We start from the raw sequence: 17,221 nt of genomic DNA on the forward strand, positions 1-17,221 counted from the left end.
AATAATCCAATATTAAGAATTTATGAATAAATGCCAATGGGCGTGTTCAAGTTTTCGGCCCCACAAACATGATAGGAGGTTTTATATCTCAAGGGGCCTTGTGGGCAAGGCTCTGGGCTGCATATCAGGAAAGGGGCAGGGAAGTGTAATACCTGGAGGTGTGACCATAATATCCTTTAAAATCTCCAAAAACTCCGCTCTGCCAACATTGTTCAGCACAATCAACGAGCAAGATGACTACTCTCACGGATAAGGACAAGGAAACAGTCAAGGCTTTCTGGAAAGTGGTTTCCAAAAAGTCTGAGGACATCGGCAAGGATTCTCTGGCCAGGTGAATATTCCTCTCTTTGCAATGGATTGAATGGTCATTTCATCTTCCTCATTTCCTCTTGTTTTTTGCAGTACTTTGATGATATTTCATCTTCTCATCTTTATTTATTGATTCCTCATTGAATGAATCCGACTCACTGACATGTTTCTCTGCAGGATGATCACAGTGTATCCTCAGACCAAGACCTACTTTGCCCACTGGGCCGACGTCAGCCCCAACTCCCCGAATGTGAAAAAACATGGAATCACTGTGATGGGCGGCGTTGCTTTTGCTATCGGCAAAATTGACGACCTGACCGCAGGCCTCCTGAACCTCAGTGAGCTGCATGCCTTCACTCTGCGTGTGGATCCTGCCAACTTCAAGGTGAGTTTTCAAAGCCTTCATTGAGTTTGAACTGTGACACAAAATGTGGCTCATTGGACTTTAGAAGACTATAACTAAACAGCACCACTTTATGTTTTTCTATTGTTAATTACGAGTCAGATACAGAACTGATGGGGAGCTCATGAGAAACAGATAGAGTACATATATAACATCTTTGTCTTATTTCTTTAGATTCTCAGCCATAACATCCTGGTGTCGATGGCCATCCTGTTCCCCAAAGAATTCACCCCGGAGGTCCACGTTTCTGTGGACAAGTTCCTGGCTGCCCTGTCTCGCGCCCTGTCCGAGAAGTACAGATAAACAGCTGGAGCAGAAAATGCATGAATGCATGAGCTACACTGCATGAATAAATGCATGAAAATAATACACAGTCTTGCTTTCTTTGTGAGTAATTATTTTTCTCGATATTTAGTGTATGTCATTTTAAGAGGATAGTAAATTTGTGGAATTTCATCTTCAGGATAATTTTTGTAAATATGTATTTGCCTGAAGATCTAGCCTAAAGCAAAACTTGTTCAAATGAATGACCCACATCCAAAGTCCTCATCAATAGAAGTATCCATGTAAGCGCGTTGGCCACAATTTCAATTTTATCTGAATAGTAGAGTCCCTTGATGTCAGGAATTCTGAATGGCCCTGAGACATTCATAGTAACAAGAAAATGACTACTGACTAAAACGAATTACTGTCAGGTTTTGATACTTTGTGGTAAATATGAATTGAATCTTCTTTTTGACCCGTATCCTATATTCTACAAAACAAAATGCAATATCCATAGAAAAACGAAAAAACCTACCCGACTGGTTTAAACGTAGTAGTAGAGTAAGAGGGAGCCGCAAATTGAATCAGATTTGATACTGCAGATTATTTCTAGAAATTAGTTGTTAGATCAGATAATGCAGCCTCAGGGCGGCACTGGCCGTTGCCTCCCCGAGCCAGCTTCGAGGGTGGCACAGAGGTGTGTCTCCCTGAATCGGTTCCAAGAGCAGATAAATGCTGAGGGTTGTGTCAGGGAGGGCATCCGGCTTAAAACTTTTGCCAAGACCAAACATGCGAATCAACCATAATAACCAGATCATACCGGATTGATCAAGGACCGGGTTAACAACGACTGCCATTGGTAACGATGATCTACAGGGCACCAGTGGAAACTGGGCTACTGTAGGTCAAAGAAGGAGAGAAGGAAGGCACGTTTTGGAAGCAGAGAGGGAAGAGCAAAGGAAAGAGCCTGGGACTGAGAGTAGGGACTTCAAATATGACAGAAAAGGGTAGAGAATTGGTCGACATGACGTAGAGAAGGAAGGTGTATAAACTGTGTCCAGAAGACCAGGTGGAAAAGTAGTAAGGTTAGAAGCTTAGGAGCAGGCTTTAAGTTGTACAATCAAATTGACAAGAAGAGAATTGGAGTAGGAATTATCTTGAAGGAGGAGTTTGTTAGGAATGTTCTGGAGGTGAAAAGAATGTCAGATAGACTTATGAGTCTGAAACTGGATGCTCAATGTTGTTAGTGGCTATGCCCCCCAGGTGGGATGTAAATTTGAAGAGAAGGAGAATGAGTTCTGGAATGAGTTAAATGAAGTGATGCAGAATATCCCCAGAAATGAGAGAGTGGTAACTGATGCAGACTTCAATAGACATGTTGGTGAAGGCAATAGAGGGGATGACGAAGTGATGGGCAGATTTAGTTTACAGGATAGAAATGCAGAGGGACAGATGGTGGTAGATTTTGCAAAAAGGATGGAAATGGCTGTAGTGAAAAAACAGAAAAAACAGGAACATAGGGTAACTTATGAGAGCCGAGGTAAGAGCACGCAGGTAGACTACATCTTGCGATAGACAAGGTAACCTGAAAGAGATCAGTGACTACAAACTAGTTGTAGATGAAAGTGTAGCCAGACAGCATAGGATGGTGGTTTGTAGGATGACTGATGACAAAGAAGATCAGGAGGACAAAGGCAGAGCAGAGGACAAAGTGGTGGAAGCTGAAGAGAAAGGAGTGTTGTATGGTTTTCAGGAAGGAGTTTGAGAAACGGTCTGGGTGGTCAGGGTGAGCTTCCAGATGATTGGACAACTACAGCTAATGCTATTGGGGAGACAGGTAGAAGGGTACTTGGTGTGTCATCTGGAGGGAAAGGATAAGGAGACTTGGTAGTGGAATGAGGAAGTGCAGGAGTATATACAGAGAAAGCAGTTCGCAAAGAAGAGGTGGGATACTTAGAGGACTGAAGAGAACAGACAGGAGTTCAGGGAGATACAACGTAAGGTAAAGATAGAGGAAGCAAGGGCAAAAAAAAGGGCGCACAATGACCTGTATGCTCGATTGGACAGTAAGGAGCGAGAGAATGATCTATACAGGTTGACGAAACAGAGAGATATTGATTGAAAGGATGTAAAACAGGTCCAGGTGATTAAGGATAGAGAGGGAAATGTATTGACAGATGCTAGAAGAGTGATGGGAAGATGGAAAGAGTACTTTGAAGAGCTGATGAATGTGGAAAATGAAAGAGAGGCAAGGGTAGAAGTGACTATTGTAGCCCACAAAGTAGCACAAATTAGTAAAAGTGAAGTGAGGAAGGCATTGAAGAGGATGAAGAGTCGGAAAGCAGTTGGTCGTGATGATATACCTGTGGAGGTGTGGAAGTGTCTAGGAGAGGCAGCGGTAGATTTTGTGACTCAATTATTAAACGGTATCTTAGATTGGTACATTGGTACATTGGTAGACGGATGCTGGGATTGGAGCTGCCAGGCAAGAGATCACAAGGAAGACCAAAGAGAAGATTTATGTACGTAGTGAGAGAGGATATGAAGGCAGTTGGTGTGAGAGAGGAGGATAGAGAGAACAGGGTTAGATGGAGAAAGTTGATTCGCTGTGGCGACCCCTGAAGGGAGAAGCCGAAAGAAGAAGTTATTAGATCACATCTTTGTGACTAAAATATATTTTTTAGTATCGTTTTAGAAAGATTTAATGAAAAATTTCATTGTAATTGCTGTGATTATATTATAAAAATGATTAATTGAGGCATGAGGAACAAAAATACGCACGCAAAACGTCCGATTTATCGTTTGAAAAAGGGGAATCGTTTATATATCTTCTCTTTTGTAGCCGGACCCTTTTCAACGTGACACAAAATAATCGCCTGCTTCAGGCTCGGGCGGAAATGACTGTCAGAGCCGAAGTTTCAATATTTCACTTAAAACTCCAGTCCTGAATTGTCCGTTGCTGGTAGATATTATCTCGCCTTTGCTGACAACAAGTTAGCGCTGCCACCTGGTAGTTTGTAATTTCAGTTTAAATCGATAGCAGGTCAGAGCTAACTTTCAGTTAGCTAAAATGCTAACATGATGTTCAATCCCTGTGCCGGGTTGCCAGATGACCGAAAGTCAATGTACAGTCAAGCGCCAAATAGCATGTACAGAAGCGGCGATAAAACCAGCCCTCTTAGTGTCATCCTGGTGAGCTCTGGCAGCAGAGGAAACAAGCTGCTTTTCCGATATCCCTTCCAGAGAGTCGCCGAATGTCCGTCATCGCTTACAGGTAGGCGTAGCTCCAGCAGCAGCAGCATCAGTCAGCCTGTAGCTACAGGCTACAACCTGCAAAGTCCCAATTTCATGTAATGATAGAAAACCAAGAGTTTGAGATATAAATCACTTGTACAACAGCCCAGCAATATACATCATAGGTCTTTTTAATAGCATATTTTCAGTTTGAAGCAATGATGGACCCGTCAATAAGTGCGTTGTCCTCTGTCTTTTGTTTCCTATAAAATAGCTAAATATGTCATGGTTTTAGTATTTCGTTTGAGGGAATGGGCTGTTTGTCCTTTTGTCAGGGCCAACTTTAGTTCTTTGTGAAATGCTAAACAGTCATATTAGAAACAAGAGAGTTCTCATATTTAAGCCTTTCTCCGATGACCATGTATATAAACTTTCCAAATGAAGAGTCCTTGATATCATTGAATGATGACAGTCCTTTCCAAGAAACTTTGAACTGTCTCAAATATAGGAGCAAAAAGTGCCTGTTCAAACTGGGAGGCATGACTTGCCTGACAGTTTTGTACTGGGATTAGGCTTGAACCAAGTTTTGATTCCTATCACTAGTCAAAATGAAATCATTCACAGTATACATCATTTGGTTTACCTCCATACCTTAACCTACCAGATCTACTACTGAGCTACCTTTGTTCAAATGTATTATTGCTATTTGTGTTAACACCGCTGTCTCTGTTCACAAGCAAAACAGCGAAATAAATATGCACTGAACTCAACGGGTGATGGCCTTGAGGATCAAGATGGTGATTCAAGGTATTGTTTTTCTTTTTTTGTTTATTTCATGTAAATAGTATATACTGCACACACGGTAATAAAATTTGTCACTTGGCACTGTTACTTTAGGTGTTTACTATCATTTGTCCTCCCCCTCTAACTCTATTTGTTTTTTCTTTTCAACGTAATAAAAATCTCATTGTGACTTTCAAGATGACTTGAAAACCATTGCAACGGTTTACTGAGCTTTACTACACACCACAAAACAAGTATAAAATAAATAAGATTTTATATATATAAAAAATATAAATATTTAAAAAAGAAGGCTTTAATTTCCCAAGCAGTCAAATAATCTTTCAGTGCGTTTTGTTGTCGTCCCTGTCCCAGTAGTTGAACAATGAAACCCAGCTTTTCAAAAGTCCCAGAGGTAAAATCACTGGCCTGTAATCACAAATACTGATTCAACTCTGAGCTCCAACCAAGTACCAAGTTCTCAGACCAAATCTAAAAAGTAAATCCAAATCACACAGGGTTGGTTTATAAACAGAGAATGTAAGAGTCAAAAGTGAAGGAAATGAAAGGTTGAGTGTAGAATATGAATTTGTTTTCCCATTATTAACTGATAGGTTCTTCAGTATGGCAAACAGCAGAAAGTGACAGACTTGTGGAGAGATGCACCAGATGGAACAATCGTTTGACTTCAACACTATATCCAGGTTACCTTTGTTTCATCATTTTATCAAGACTTAACATGTTCTAGAGGGAATTTTTTTGATTAGATTTAGATAGTACAGCTTCTATAGGATGCACGGAGGCCAGTGAAACCCATAGTGTGAAATTAAAAAGCAAAAAATCCTTGTCAGCGGAGATTATTTATGAGTTTACTTTTTGTAAGAAATAAAATTGAATTTGTTTGACCATCATTAAGTTTCTTGAAAAAAAGAAGGTTTTCTTTCAGTCAGTATCACTTGTCCATTAGAAGGTAACGCACGTGCTGGACAGATTAAGGATTTTACTTGCAGGTGCTTTAGGTGGGGTTCACACTGGTCTTGTTCACTGCCATAACTGACATAAAATCGTGAGAACTAACTTCTCAATTTACAGATCCACCTTTATAATACAAGTTATTACATAGTATAGTATAGCATAGCATACAAAGAATTTGATACTAAATGAATTTGACGGTTGCATTTGCAAAATCCCATTTTTAGCATCAGCTTTTGCATCACCTGCCATTCACATCATACTGGATCAAAACCACTTAACTAGTTATTTGCTTCAGTTGCATCACCGGCAATCATTTTTACAACTCAAAATATAATTTCATCGGGATGTTTTGATGTCCTTTTTGTGCATTCAGCCCAACTGTGTGTTGCATTTTCCCTTTTGTTTGCTTTTCCCCCATTTTTTTATGGCCCAATTCCCATTTCAGAGAACAATCTTCACTAACTGACGAACAGTTGGTAGCAGGGTAAGACCAAATCATTCTAAACATCCTTTCCTATGCCTAGATCATCCTGTCTTTTTACATCCCCTTCCTTCCTCTGTGTCCTGTCTGGATCCCAGAGTCTAATCTAAGAAAATCCTTGTGAACTCTCAGTAGCAGATCCAGTGAACCAGTGCTTTGGTCCATTCAGGATTTCGGTGTTTTTCTCTTCTGTACTATATTCCTTGTTCTGTTAAAATCCAATAGTTCAAAACTGTGATTGAAGTTTTAATTCATATTGGGTGTAATAACCTGTGGCATGTAGACTCCACAGTATGAAGCAAAAGACAAATAAATGCAGTCAATTCATTCTGCTTTTCAGTTCTGTCAATGCGTTAATTCTGTACTGTTTTTATCTATTTTTTTTTTCTGGATATTTGGGACTTGGTCTTCTTTACCCCTTTGATTGCAGCATGAATTACTCAAGTAAAGCCGGCATGATTCTTTCACATTCTTTATTCTTACAGAAACTTTCTGCAGGGAGTCCTCTTTCTATTTCTTCCTCTACAGTAGTCACACAAGTATTTCAGGCAGACAAATCAGGATTTTTCAGTTCATTTGAATGAATGGAATGTTTAAAATTGTAGTTGGTTAAGCTAATCTTAATAGCTGAACCCAACTGTTCTCTATTTAACTTCTTTTGCTCCGTACACATCTGCTCCCTCACTGGGTGAAACACTCTGTCCCCCAGGTTTTCTGACATCATCCTCGCCACCATCCTGGCCACCAAATCTGATATGTGCGGGAAGAAATTTGAACTGAAGATAGACAATGTTCGATTTGTGGGTCACCCTACGCTTCTTCAGCACCCCCCCATTATTCAGGTCAGGAACACAATAAGTCTGTCCGATCTGCGTACCTCTGCTCAGCAAAGAGAAGAAAACTCTTTAGAACTGTGTCATGGCATGTGTCATATACAACTTGAAGATCATTCTCCATACTGCCAATCTTTTTTCTTGTATAGCAACTCATTTTGAAAAAAAAATCAATTCCCATACAATCTTACCAAAAAGTGCTGCTTTTAAAATGTTTAGCAGCATTAAAAAAACTTATGTTTCCCCCTACTCTTAACCAATTAAACAGTCTGATTGTAATTGATGGACATTTTCCTTCTGCAAGAATTAAACTCATTAACTACATTTGTTGCTGAACAAAAGTAAAGGCTTCCATAAAAAAACAACAGTTAGAGACTTAAGCTTAAAGAGAAAGTATTGGCCGTATCATATATTCAACTATATCTTTATACTTTTACAGATTTTAGTATGTCATTATCTATTATTTGTATGAAAAGTAAGCCTATTTATTATTTCAGGTCTCTAAAACGGATCCTTCACCTAAGCGAGAGATGCCCACAATGATCCTGTTTAATGTGGTGTTTGGACTAAGGGTATGAAAAGTTTTATTATGAGGCCACTTTTTTTGTTTTGCTGTAGTTGTTGGTTCTAAGTGTTTTGCCAGTTGAATGAAGTTTCTCTCTGATGTTATTATTACATGCGAAGGCTCTGTTTGCATTGCACATGGGGCATAATTAAGTCAGCTGGTTGTGGGTGGTTTGCATGGAAAATATTTTTTAAATTGGAAATTGAAAGGGAGGAGTGTTTGTTAGTGATAATATTCCAGTATACATTATCTGTAAGAGCATTGCCATTCAGGGAGGAGGGGCACATTGACTATGGTTAATCATGCTACTCAGCAAGGCGTAGCGTGTTCCTGCCCATGCTGAGTCACTGTGAATCAGTCCCTGGTTAGGTCACATGGTGCGAAAAGTGCTCAGTCATGTTTTGTCAAGTGCGTCAGCCAAGTGGCTGTAATTATTTTTTTCAATTCCATAAAAATTCTGGTGTAACCCTCATATATTGGTTATAATCATCATATTCCCTCAAATTCCTTGTTGTTCATTGTTGTTATTTGTATTCATATTATTTGTACCATTTTGATTTTTTAAAAAATCATTTATGATAATTGTAATGTTTTTAATTAAATTTTCCATAGTAGTGTATATTGGCTATTTTGCACATATGACCATATATATATACATATATATATTTATAAATTGGGGATCGCTTAAGAGGTTATAGCTTATTGTATGTTTTACAATCATTAAATGTCAGAAATGTGATAAAAAAATTATGTATGACAAGTGTTCCCTGCCACCTTTGTAGAATAAATACACCCATGATTGATGACAGATTTATGCTTATTTTGTTGATGTCCCTTGAATATCCCATCATTTTTTCAGTTGCATATTGACCTCTGTTAGAGGTGTTTTAAGGCCAAGAAAAGTTATGCAATGCTGTCAAAAAAATGTCCATGAATTTGAATTGATGTAAAAGTGATGGTGGCTTAGGTATTGAATATAACTCGCAGTTCTCTGTCAATATTGTAGTATTTTCTCCTCACTTGTTCTTTGCAGGCTAACGCTGATCCCTCTGTCATCAGCTGCATGCACAACCTGTCCCGTCGTATTGCTATTGCCCTGCAGCACGAAGAGCTGCGCTGCCAGTACTTGACCAGAGAGGCCAAGCTGATGCTGGCCATCCAAGATGAGATCACTACAGTGACTGAGAGTGAGACAAATAGTGCCCATTACGTTTGAAAACCCTATTTGTGTGAGACTGTTTTGGCAATGCCTCCTTTTTCTGATTCAGCTGATGGAAGCCCACAGTCTCCATTTAGACAAATTCTGCCCAAATGTAAGTTAGCAAAGGATCTAAAGGAGGCTTATGACAGGTATGTGTATATGTATTCAAAAATTTTTTCTCTCTTTTTTTTTTTTAACCAAAATATACACTTCACTTTTTCACATTTTCATTGTGTTTTTTTGATGCTTTGATAGCCTTTGTACAACCGGTGTTGTGCGACTTCACATTAACAACTGGCTGGAGGTGAGCTTCTGTTTACCACATAAGATCCACAGGATTGGTGGCAATTACATCCCCCCAGAGGCATTAGAGCGCAGCCTTAAAGCCATACGGTAGGTCTCTATGTAATTACACTATTATTTACATTTGACAAGCTGTAAACCAGAAAAATATCTATTAGTTGTTGATTCATACAGTGCAGAGAACTCTTGATAACTCAAAATAGCCCCCTTTGGAAGCACCTTATTCAGCTAGTCAACTAAAACCAGGTTATCACTACTACCCATGCAGACTCCACCCAGTGGGCCTTTCCCTCTTCTGAACTATAAAAAAAATTATGAGTGTTTAGTTGTTATGTTCCTTTGAGCTTGGAAATATAAAATTTTTGAAAATAATAAACATACTTGAACATTCTTGGAAATTATGAGTGTTTAGTTGTTATGTTCCTTTGAGCTTGGAAATACAAAATTTTTGAAAATAATAAACATACTTGAACATTCTTGGAAATGAAATGTATAACATTTCAGTTACACAAGACTGTCACTTTCCTGCTTTCTTGTTTTTCAAATGTTTTTTTACCCACAGCTCCCAAAAATATAGTGTACTTTGTTGTGAAAAAAAGTTAAATGTTAAATGAGGGCAAAATTTATAATTAAAAAGCTGATGAAAGAACTACTAATGGATGACATCAATAGACACATTTCCCTACGGTCTGCTTCTCTGAACATATTTACAGCCCCAACCACCATCAGTAATGTGTCTGAAAAAACCCGATCCAAACCATGAACTTTTATGAACTTTATTATTGACAGTTGGAAGCACGCATGCCGGGTTTCCTGTGAAATACACTGCCATCTACTGTCCAATCTGCACAGCTACCTCAGCTCAGACCACCTTACTCTACAAAAAATGCACTTTGAAAATTGTGTATTTTTATAGTAACATCCAGTTACTTTTCATTGTTTAATTACATTCCATCTGCATTGGTAATGTAATTCCACAAATGTTGCAAAAAGGGTATGAAATAGATAAATAATTACATTAATGACAGTAGAGTTTGAAGTTAATGAAATCACAATATTCAGACATCAAGTTTGTATTGTGTTATTGATTCATAAAGTGAGAGGAAAAAAGTCTTGAGAAATGCTGTTTGCCTGTTTCACGAACAAGCAATCTCACTGAACTAGAATGATTTTTACCTTATTCCTGCAATTAATAGATGAACTAAGCCACTTTCAAAGTTATGTTAGATTTTATTTTCAGATACCATAACTTGAGTTAGGGAAAAAATAATTTTCTTCCTAATGTTTTTCCTTATTACTAAAAGTATCTTAACATCACAATTTGATTTATATTTTCATTAAAACCATTTATATCATATGTCTTTCATTTTTTACAAATCTTGGGTTCCTTGAAAATAAGTTTTGATCCTGTCCACAATCTTAATTCAAAGCTGCAGATCAGTTTATATCAAAGCTTGATTACATTTGGTGTGATTCCCCTAGGCCATATCATGCCCTCCTGCTGCTGGAGAGTGAGAAGGCTCTGCTGAACCAGCTTCCCCTGGACTGCTCACCTGCCATGATGCGTCTCATCAAAACGTGCTCAGCAGTGAAGAACCTGCAACAGCTTGCACAGGATACGGACCTGGCCCTTCTCCAGGTGCCGGATCCTCAATGGCCCTCTATCTCCCCTACACATTACAACACCCACATATTATCTGTTCTCAGAAAGCACCAAGAACTAAATACAGTGGTTAAGCTCATCTACTAAAATAATCAACAACAGACAGTTTGTCAACTTTGATGAATAAATACATAAATATATGCCACCAAATCTGTGTGTAAATTAAGCATAAACAATGATTACAGGTGCCTTAACTATATGTACTAATGTAAAATGTACTTCTTAAAATTACATCAAAAAGTACATTTTAAATTACTTTTTTCATTTCTTGAAAATAAAAATACATCTTAGTACGTGTTATTTTACTGCCATCTAGTGGAGATACTCCTGTCTTGAATAGAGATCTCCATTCAGCAGATATCCATCACCTTATGTCCAATTCCTCCTGGATTTCCTTTTATTTTGTTTTTATTCATACGCATTTTGTTCCCTGTCAGATTTTTCAAATCGCTGCTCATCTGGTTTATTGGGGAAAAGCGATCATCATTTACCCACTCTGTGAGAACAACGTCTACATGCTGTCTCCTCATGCCAACATTTGCCTGTGAGTGAGCTTGATGTGACTCAATACAGTTCTGTGAACTAATACTTAAAATTCCATTAGCCAATTTACTGTCTCAAATACTGGACATTTAGATTAAAATGCTTTATATTTGTATTCTTTACTCTATGATGTTGTGGGAAAAAAATGACCAGGACCAGCAACAGAAATCGCAACTTATACTTACATTTATATCGTATATGCAGAACATTTTGGAAAATGAATCCAGTGAACTCTGTCACCAGGCCCTGCATTCTCAAATAATATGTTCCATCCACATTTGGACAGATATTCCTCTCTGGCTGAACAATTTGTGCAGCAGTTTCCTGGTCATGATCTTCCTTCCACATTAGCCAAGTTCTCACTGCCCGTCTCATTGGCTGAGTTCAGAAACCCCCTGGAGGCTCCTGCCCAAGAGGTAAGATCAGGAGAGACATGAACAAATTGGCATGCTTTTACGTATTCTCCTTTTTGAGAAAAATATACAGAAATAAAAAACAAATATTAAATGTAAGTTTTGTTAATATTTGTTAATAATTTGTTAATATCGGTATGGAATTATAACTGTCTTTGTACAAAAGACTAAATACTTTTGGAAGACCAAGTTATATTAACATCACATTTAAAACCTATTTGTCATAAGTTCAACACTATGATGTGTCTAATACAACCGCAAAGGAAAATGATTTTTCTTAGGTTTTAGAGCTATTTTAACTTTGTAGAATAAGTAAATGTTATAAAGTGACTACAGAGATGTTTTAATAAATTATAAAAGTGATTACAACGATATTATGATAAGAGTATAAGTCTGTTGTAATACCTCTTTTGTTTTAAAGGCTGTAATTGCGTCTTTGTTTGTCAGAGTGAGTCATCTATCTAGGGAACTGTTTCCGATCTATTCCCTGTAAGACTTTTCCTCCAAACACATTTTCTATTTTCTTTTCTCATGGAGTTAGTATTACAAGACATTAATGTTCTTTCACATCATCCTTTTCAGATGTCAACAGAGTGTTTTCACATGTTTGTTTTTATATTGTTTCTGTTTTTTCCTCTTCAGTGGCAACAGAGCTAAAAACCTGTGAATCCTCAGACACATAAATGCAATCACAAATCAAAGCATCCATATAAAATATTTGATTTTGTTGTTGATGTTGGTGTCAAAAAACTTTGCATTATCATCCCTAATAATTTGTGCTAAAGAGCAGAACCGTCTTGTATACTTGGAGGCCATCTAATTTTGGCAAAAATGTTCGTGCATCCGTAATAAATTATAAATGGTCAGGAGACATCACTTCCAGCATCTGTGGCCTGTATTTTTAATGAGAACAAGATCAGAGCTGTGGTTCTTTTTCATGACTATATCTGGAGTTTGTGTGGGCCCCTTTTGCGATTGAAAGCATATTTGACCTGGTTAGAGACGCAGGAGATTTGTCCCTCCCGTGTTCAACCGTTGTCCTGTTTGTTCCCGAGCAGGCTCAACTGATCCAGATGGTGGTGTGGATGCTGCAGCGCCGCCTGCTGATTCAGCTGCACACGTATGTCTGCTTGCTGGTACCACCCAGTGAGGACGAGCCAAGCTTGAGAGACGAAGACCCCCCACTGGCTGCGCGAGTTGGGGGCCGCAGTCTGAGCACTCCCAGCGCACTCAGCTTTGGTTCCCCAAGTAAGCCATTACTCATCTCCGCTGCTCGGCCCTTACCATTGCCAAGGGCGTAACAGCTAAGCTGCAACCATTTATCTGGTCATTTGCAGCCAGTAGTGATGATATGACACTCACCAGCCCCAGTATGGACAACTCCAGTGCGGAGCTTGTGCCTGGTGGAGACTCCCCTCTGAACAAAAGGATGACAGAGACTCTACTGGCCAGTCTGTCTGATCACGAGAGGCAGGTTATTCTCAACATCCCTGCAGCCCAAAATTCAGAGGATTTGCGCATGTTTGCCAGGTAATTCAGCATCCAACTGAAAAACTAGACGTTTTTTAAGTTTAGATTCAGTGATTTATTAAATGATGAATCTCCATTTATACTAAGTAAAGCAAAATATAAATTTTCTCTAGGCAAATGTATTCTGAGTTTAATAAGACTATTGTCTGAAGAACAGACCATTTTCCAGCAGTTAACTGTGAACATATTTCAATTAAAAGGTGTTTAAAAAGTTCCAGCTGTTGGTGAAGTGTAGCTACCCAGCAGTAATAAAAGGTGCCCTCAGAATGCCATACTTCAGTGAGCAGTAAGCTTTTAACTACTTATTTTTTTGTTTCTAGGCTGCTGCACTATTTCCGGGGACACCACCACCTGGAAGAGATTATGTACAATGAAAATTTGAGGCGTTCTCAGCTCAAGACACTTTTTGACAAGTTCCGCAGTGTCCTTGTGGTGACTAACCATGAGGACCCCATTATTTCAATCTTCCAGTCACCCATGGAGTAGCGGCGCAGAGGCAGTGTCTCGCCAAGTGGAAAATATTTCTATTTGAAAGAAGCCCTGCTGTGCTCACAACAAACTGACACTCAATGTGTTGTTTTCAAACAGACTCGCACACAGGTCAGAACCAGCCTTAATATTTACACTGAAGATTTTTCACTCATAAGCTAAATGTTGCTTGAATGTTAAATTATTTTGTACCTTGAAGTGTTCACTCAGTATTGTTAGACTGGGGGAGGGGGATTGCCTTAGTCCTCCTGTCTCAGATGAGTTTGATCCACAGAGGTGGGTGCTGGGTAATGATCATTCCAGACATCCAACTACCTCTCTTCAGGAATCCCAGAGGTGGGGAAGAGAAACGGAACTCTAAACGGACAGAGTCAAAACATCAGACTGGCGGTCTTTGCCTTGTGTGGAAGTGGAGAATTTCAAACATCTGTGAAATCACTGAGAAGAGAATTGCACAAGTATGGATGTTTATTAAAAAGTTAGAAGACAAAACAGACTGATGACTCATACCATTTTTAGACAACTGAAGTGTGAATAATTGCCGATCCTTTTGCAGCACTCATTCACATCAGCATCATTTGAGGGCAAGGTACATTGTTTTCAAATACAAAATCGGTTTGAGACCCTCACATTATAATGTAATAATATCAGTTTTAATTCCCACTTCTTAAATATGATCTTGCAGAGATTCTTGGAAGATGTCAAGTTTTTAAACCTGACTGATGAGGTCAACAGGGAGCAGTTGGCAGAACAGTTGCAGGAATATTAATCCATTTTGGCACTGTGTCCGTGTCCTGTGTCAAGCTCCAGCCTTGAATCTAATTCATTCCTTTCATTCCCACACAAGAGCCTTGCCTCTGCCTCTTTATTCACCACACTAACGCAGGAATGCCCGCGGAAATAAAACCTTAATGGCTTCTCGGCCCATTCTCCATGTGACTCAATGCCAACTCGTGGAGCTGAAACTATATCATAGAGTTCTGCTGCTTCTGAGTTCTCCAACCACACCTCTGGGTCCAAAGCTAGATCTCGACGGTCGAAACTGCGGGGTATATTCAGAGCCTGGCACAGCTTGGAGGGCACATTGCACAGTTCTTTGTCCTTCAGATGCCGAGCTCCCTCTCTGCGTCTGGCTGCTCTCAGCTGCCTCATGACTGGCTGACCCTGCAGGGGCTCGAGGGAGCGCAGCAGCACAGCAGCTCCCTCCCCTGAGCAAAACAGCACACAATACACATGAGTCAACATGGCTCCACTCTGTCTACTTCCTTTGCCCTTAACCCATCAGATAAAGAAAACAAACTGCTCTATAGATTTAATGTTATCATTAAGAAGAAGCCTCTGGATGGTCATATTTTTAGTTTATATAGATGGGTGGTTAGTGCTGTTACCTTCACTGGACACGTTCATACAGAGGTAGATGCCATAAATAGGATACACATAGATTGTGCCGGGCTTCATGAACATTGCCATATTCCTTTCGGTGCGTTTCCCCCCCGCAGAGTGTGATGCTTTGTCCACCCCCCCGAGGTATGCTTCAGTTTCAACTATGCGTCCTCTCAGTTCTGTTCCATCATCACACCTGCGGACCAGCACCTGCAGGGCGTCGTGCAGAATATCGAAGGATGGCATGAGTTCATCTCTTAAAGGGTTAGTTTCTTTCATTGTAATAATTTCCAAGTGATCGAAGAGTAAGTCCAGTAGGATCACCACATGGTGTTAGTTTCATTTGCAGTAACAAATCAGGATGTGATTCTGGAAAGTACATTTATTAAGTTTTCAACACAGAATGTGGACGACTCAAAAAGACGAAGCTGGACATTTGAAATGTACTTGATTAGAAAATAATTGCACGGTGTGAAACGTTATATGACACCTTGATGAAGATAATAGGAAGTCTTTTTTGTTTGTTTTGAATTAAACTGCGCGATGCTTGCGTGCATGTGTGTGTGCGCGCGCACATTTCCTCCACAGCAGGAAGAAAATCATGGTGCTTCTCATAACCTTTAGTGAGCTTAAAAAAAACAAACAGTTCAGCGTCTCACTCCCAGAACTCCCCTTTCCAGTTGACTTTCACAATAAAAGCGTCATTCGACGCTATAGTCTAAAAACTTAACCCAAAACTGCCACAAGATTAAAAAATAATGTCGTAGAAAATGGAAATGTAATTCACGTACGGATTTGGTAAAGGCATGGTATTAATTTAGTGTGTGTCGTGATATCCCATACCGGAAGTAGTTTTATCGGCATCGCTTATTACATCCGGTTGACTTCCGGAACAGTCGTGCCGGCTTGTGTCAGTGTGTTTTCATGACAAATTATATTGATTTGACCGAAAGGCCCTAACATTCCTCCTTGAGGAGAATGGGTGGTCTCGGCGTTACCTTGCCGAGGAACGCTTGGGCCAAACTGACGCAGGGCTGCTGAAAGAAGTCCGCTCCCAGTCTGGCTGCCGCGCCGGGAAAATAAGGACTACGGTTCGTGTCGACATTGTGAGGAGAGCTGGCACCGCGAAGGAGACTCCTCTGTTTTGCAGGTGAAACCACAACCGCTGTCTTGTCTACGGTTGTTCTTTCTGTGTGATCGGATGCTCTCAGCTTTCTCTTTCTCTCCGCCATTAACTCAACCTAAGTTACATCTCCTCTGGCCTCTTTAGACAGTAAACTCATTTCACGGTTGAACTCATTCCACGTTCTATCAATCAGCGGCAAAACTGGATCCTCCAAACAGGAAGGAAGTGACTTCTTGTTTTGATTCTCTTAAAGGGACCGCGCGTTAAAGCAGTGAGACAACAGCGCGACGCAGTGGCGGAACTGCGTCATTACACCATCACGTGATGCACACTGGCCAATTATTATTCAATATTTTTATACGTCAAAAGAGATGCAGCAATATTCAAAATCAACGTATCACAGTAATCATATATATGAATATGTATTATGTATATATATATACATACATTGATTACTTTTGATAAGTTTGCCACAATGCAATTTTATCCAAATTCCAGTTAGCTGGTTCATCCTGTGAAAGTGCTGTGCTTTTGCACTCTGGGCTGCACAATGCAGAGTACTATACCCGGATGTCAAACTATTTTTGGCTTTTCGTGCCGATTAGAAGCTTCGATGGGAATGATGTATTTCTTCCAAAGAAGGTCTCTATACATCAAAGAGCCCGTCCCCAAGTGCAACCACTCCTTCACAGGAAATTAACATTGACACTTAAAACATGCTTGTCT

The 17,221-nt window shown here is 39.5% G+C and overlaps 3 protein-coding genes across 7 annotated transcripts; 2 read left to right on the forward strand and 1 right to left on the reverse strand.

Annotated features, from left to right (window-relative positions):
• The first annotated feature begins 102 nt into the window (after positions 1-102).
• Positions 103-1,081, forward strand: LOC147217312 (hemoglobin embryonic subunit alpha-like). The gene is made up of 3 exons (XM_086175548.1): positions 103-331; positions 487-694; positions 887-1,081. Exons 1-3 carry the CDS (start codon positions 234-236, stop codon positions 1,013-1,015), a joined length of 435 nt encoding a protein of 144 aa, XP_086031674.1. The 5' UTR covers positions 103-233; the 3' UTR covers positions 1,016-1,081.
• On the forward strand, positions 1,044-14,479 carry nprl3 (NPR3-like, GATOR1 complex subunit). Of its 5 annotated transcripts, none has more exons than XM_086175542.1 (15): positions 1,044-1,099; positions 3,819-4,250; positions 4,948-5,017; positions 6,411-6,449; positions 7,156-7,288; positions 7,777-7,851; positions 8,878-9,031; positions 9,113-9,194; positions 9,301-9,438; positions 10,831-10,987; positions 11,449-11,555; positions 11,841-11,970; positions 13,026-13,215; positions 13,305-13,497; positions 13,818-14,479. In XM_086175542.1, exons 2-15 carry the CDS (start codon positions 4,055-4,057, stop codon positions 13,981-13,983), a joined length of 1,830 nt encoding a protein of 609 aa, XP_086031668.1. In that variant the 5' UTR covers positions 1,044-1,099; positions 3,819-4,054; the 3' UTR covers positions 13,984-14,479. The 5 variants fall into 5 exon arrangements, with proteins under 5 accessions (XP_086031668.1, XP_086031670.1, XP_086031669.1 ...); XM_086175544.1 differs by lacking the exon at positions 1,044-1,099 and having other exon boundaries at positions 1,167-3,938; positions 4,086-4,250; XM_086175545.1 differs by lacking the exon at positions 1,044-1,099 and adding an exon at positions 5,605-5,694 and having other exon boundaries at positions 4,184-4,250.
• Positions 14,437-16,711, reverse strand: mpg (N-methylpurine DNA glycosylase). Its single transcript, XM_086175547.1, has 3 exons — positions 16,368-16,711; positions 15,375-15,579; positions 14,437-15,194 (listed from the first exon to the last, which is right to left on the reverse strand). The coding sequence occupies exons 1-3, from the start codon at positions 16,599-16,601 to the stop codon at positions 14,752-14,754; spliced, it is 882 nt and encodes a 293-aa protein (XP_086031673.1). The 5' UTR covers positions 16,602-16,711; the 3' UTR covers positions 14,437-14,751.
• Positions 16,712-17,221: the final 510 nt, after the last annotated feature.

This window comes from Fistularia commersonii, chromosome 28 (assembly GCF_037954325.1).
Source record: "Fistularia commersonii isolate RoL2024-O1a breed Wild chromosome 28, RoL_Fcom_v1.0, whole genome shotgun sequence".
Taxonomy (NCBI): Eukaryota; Metazoa; Chordata; class Actinopteri; order Syngnathiformes; family Fistulariidae; genus Fistularia; species Fistularia commersonii.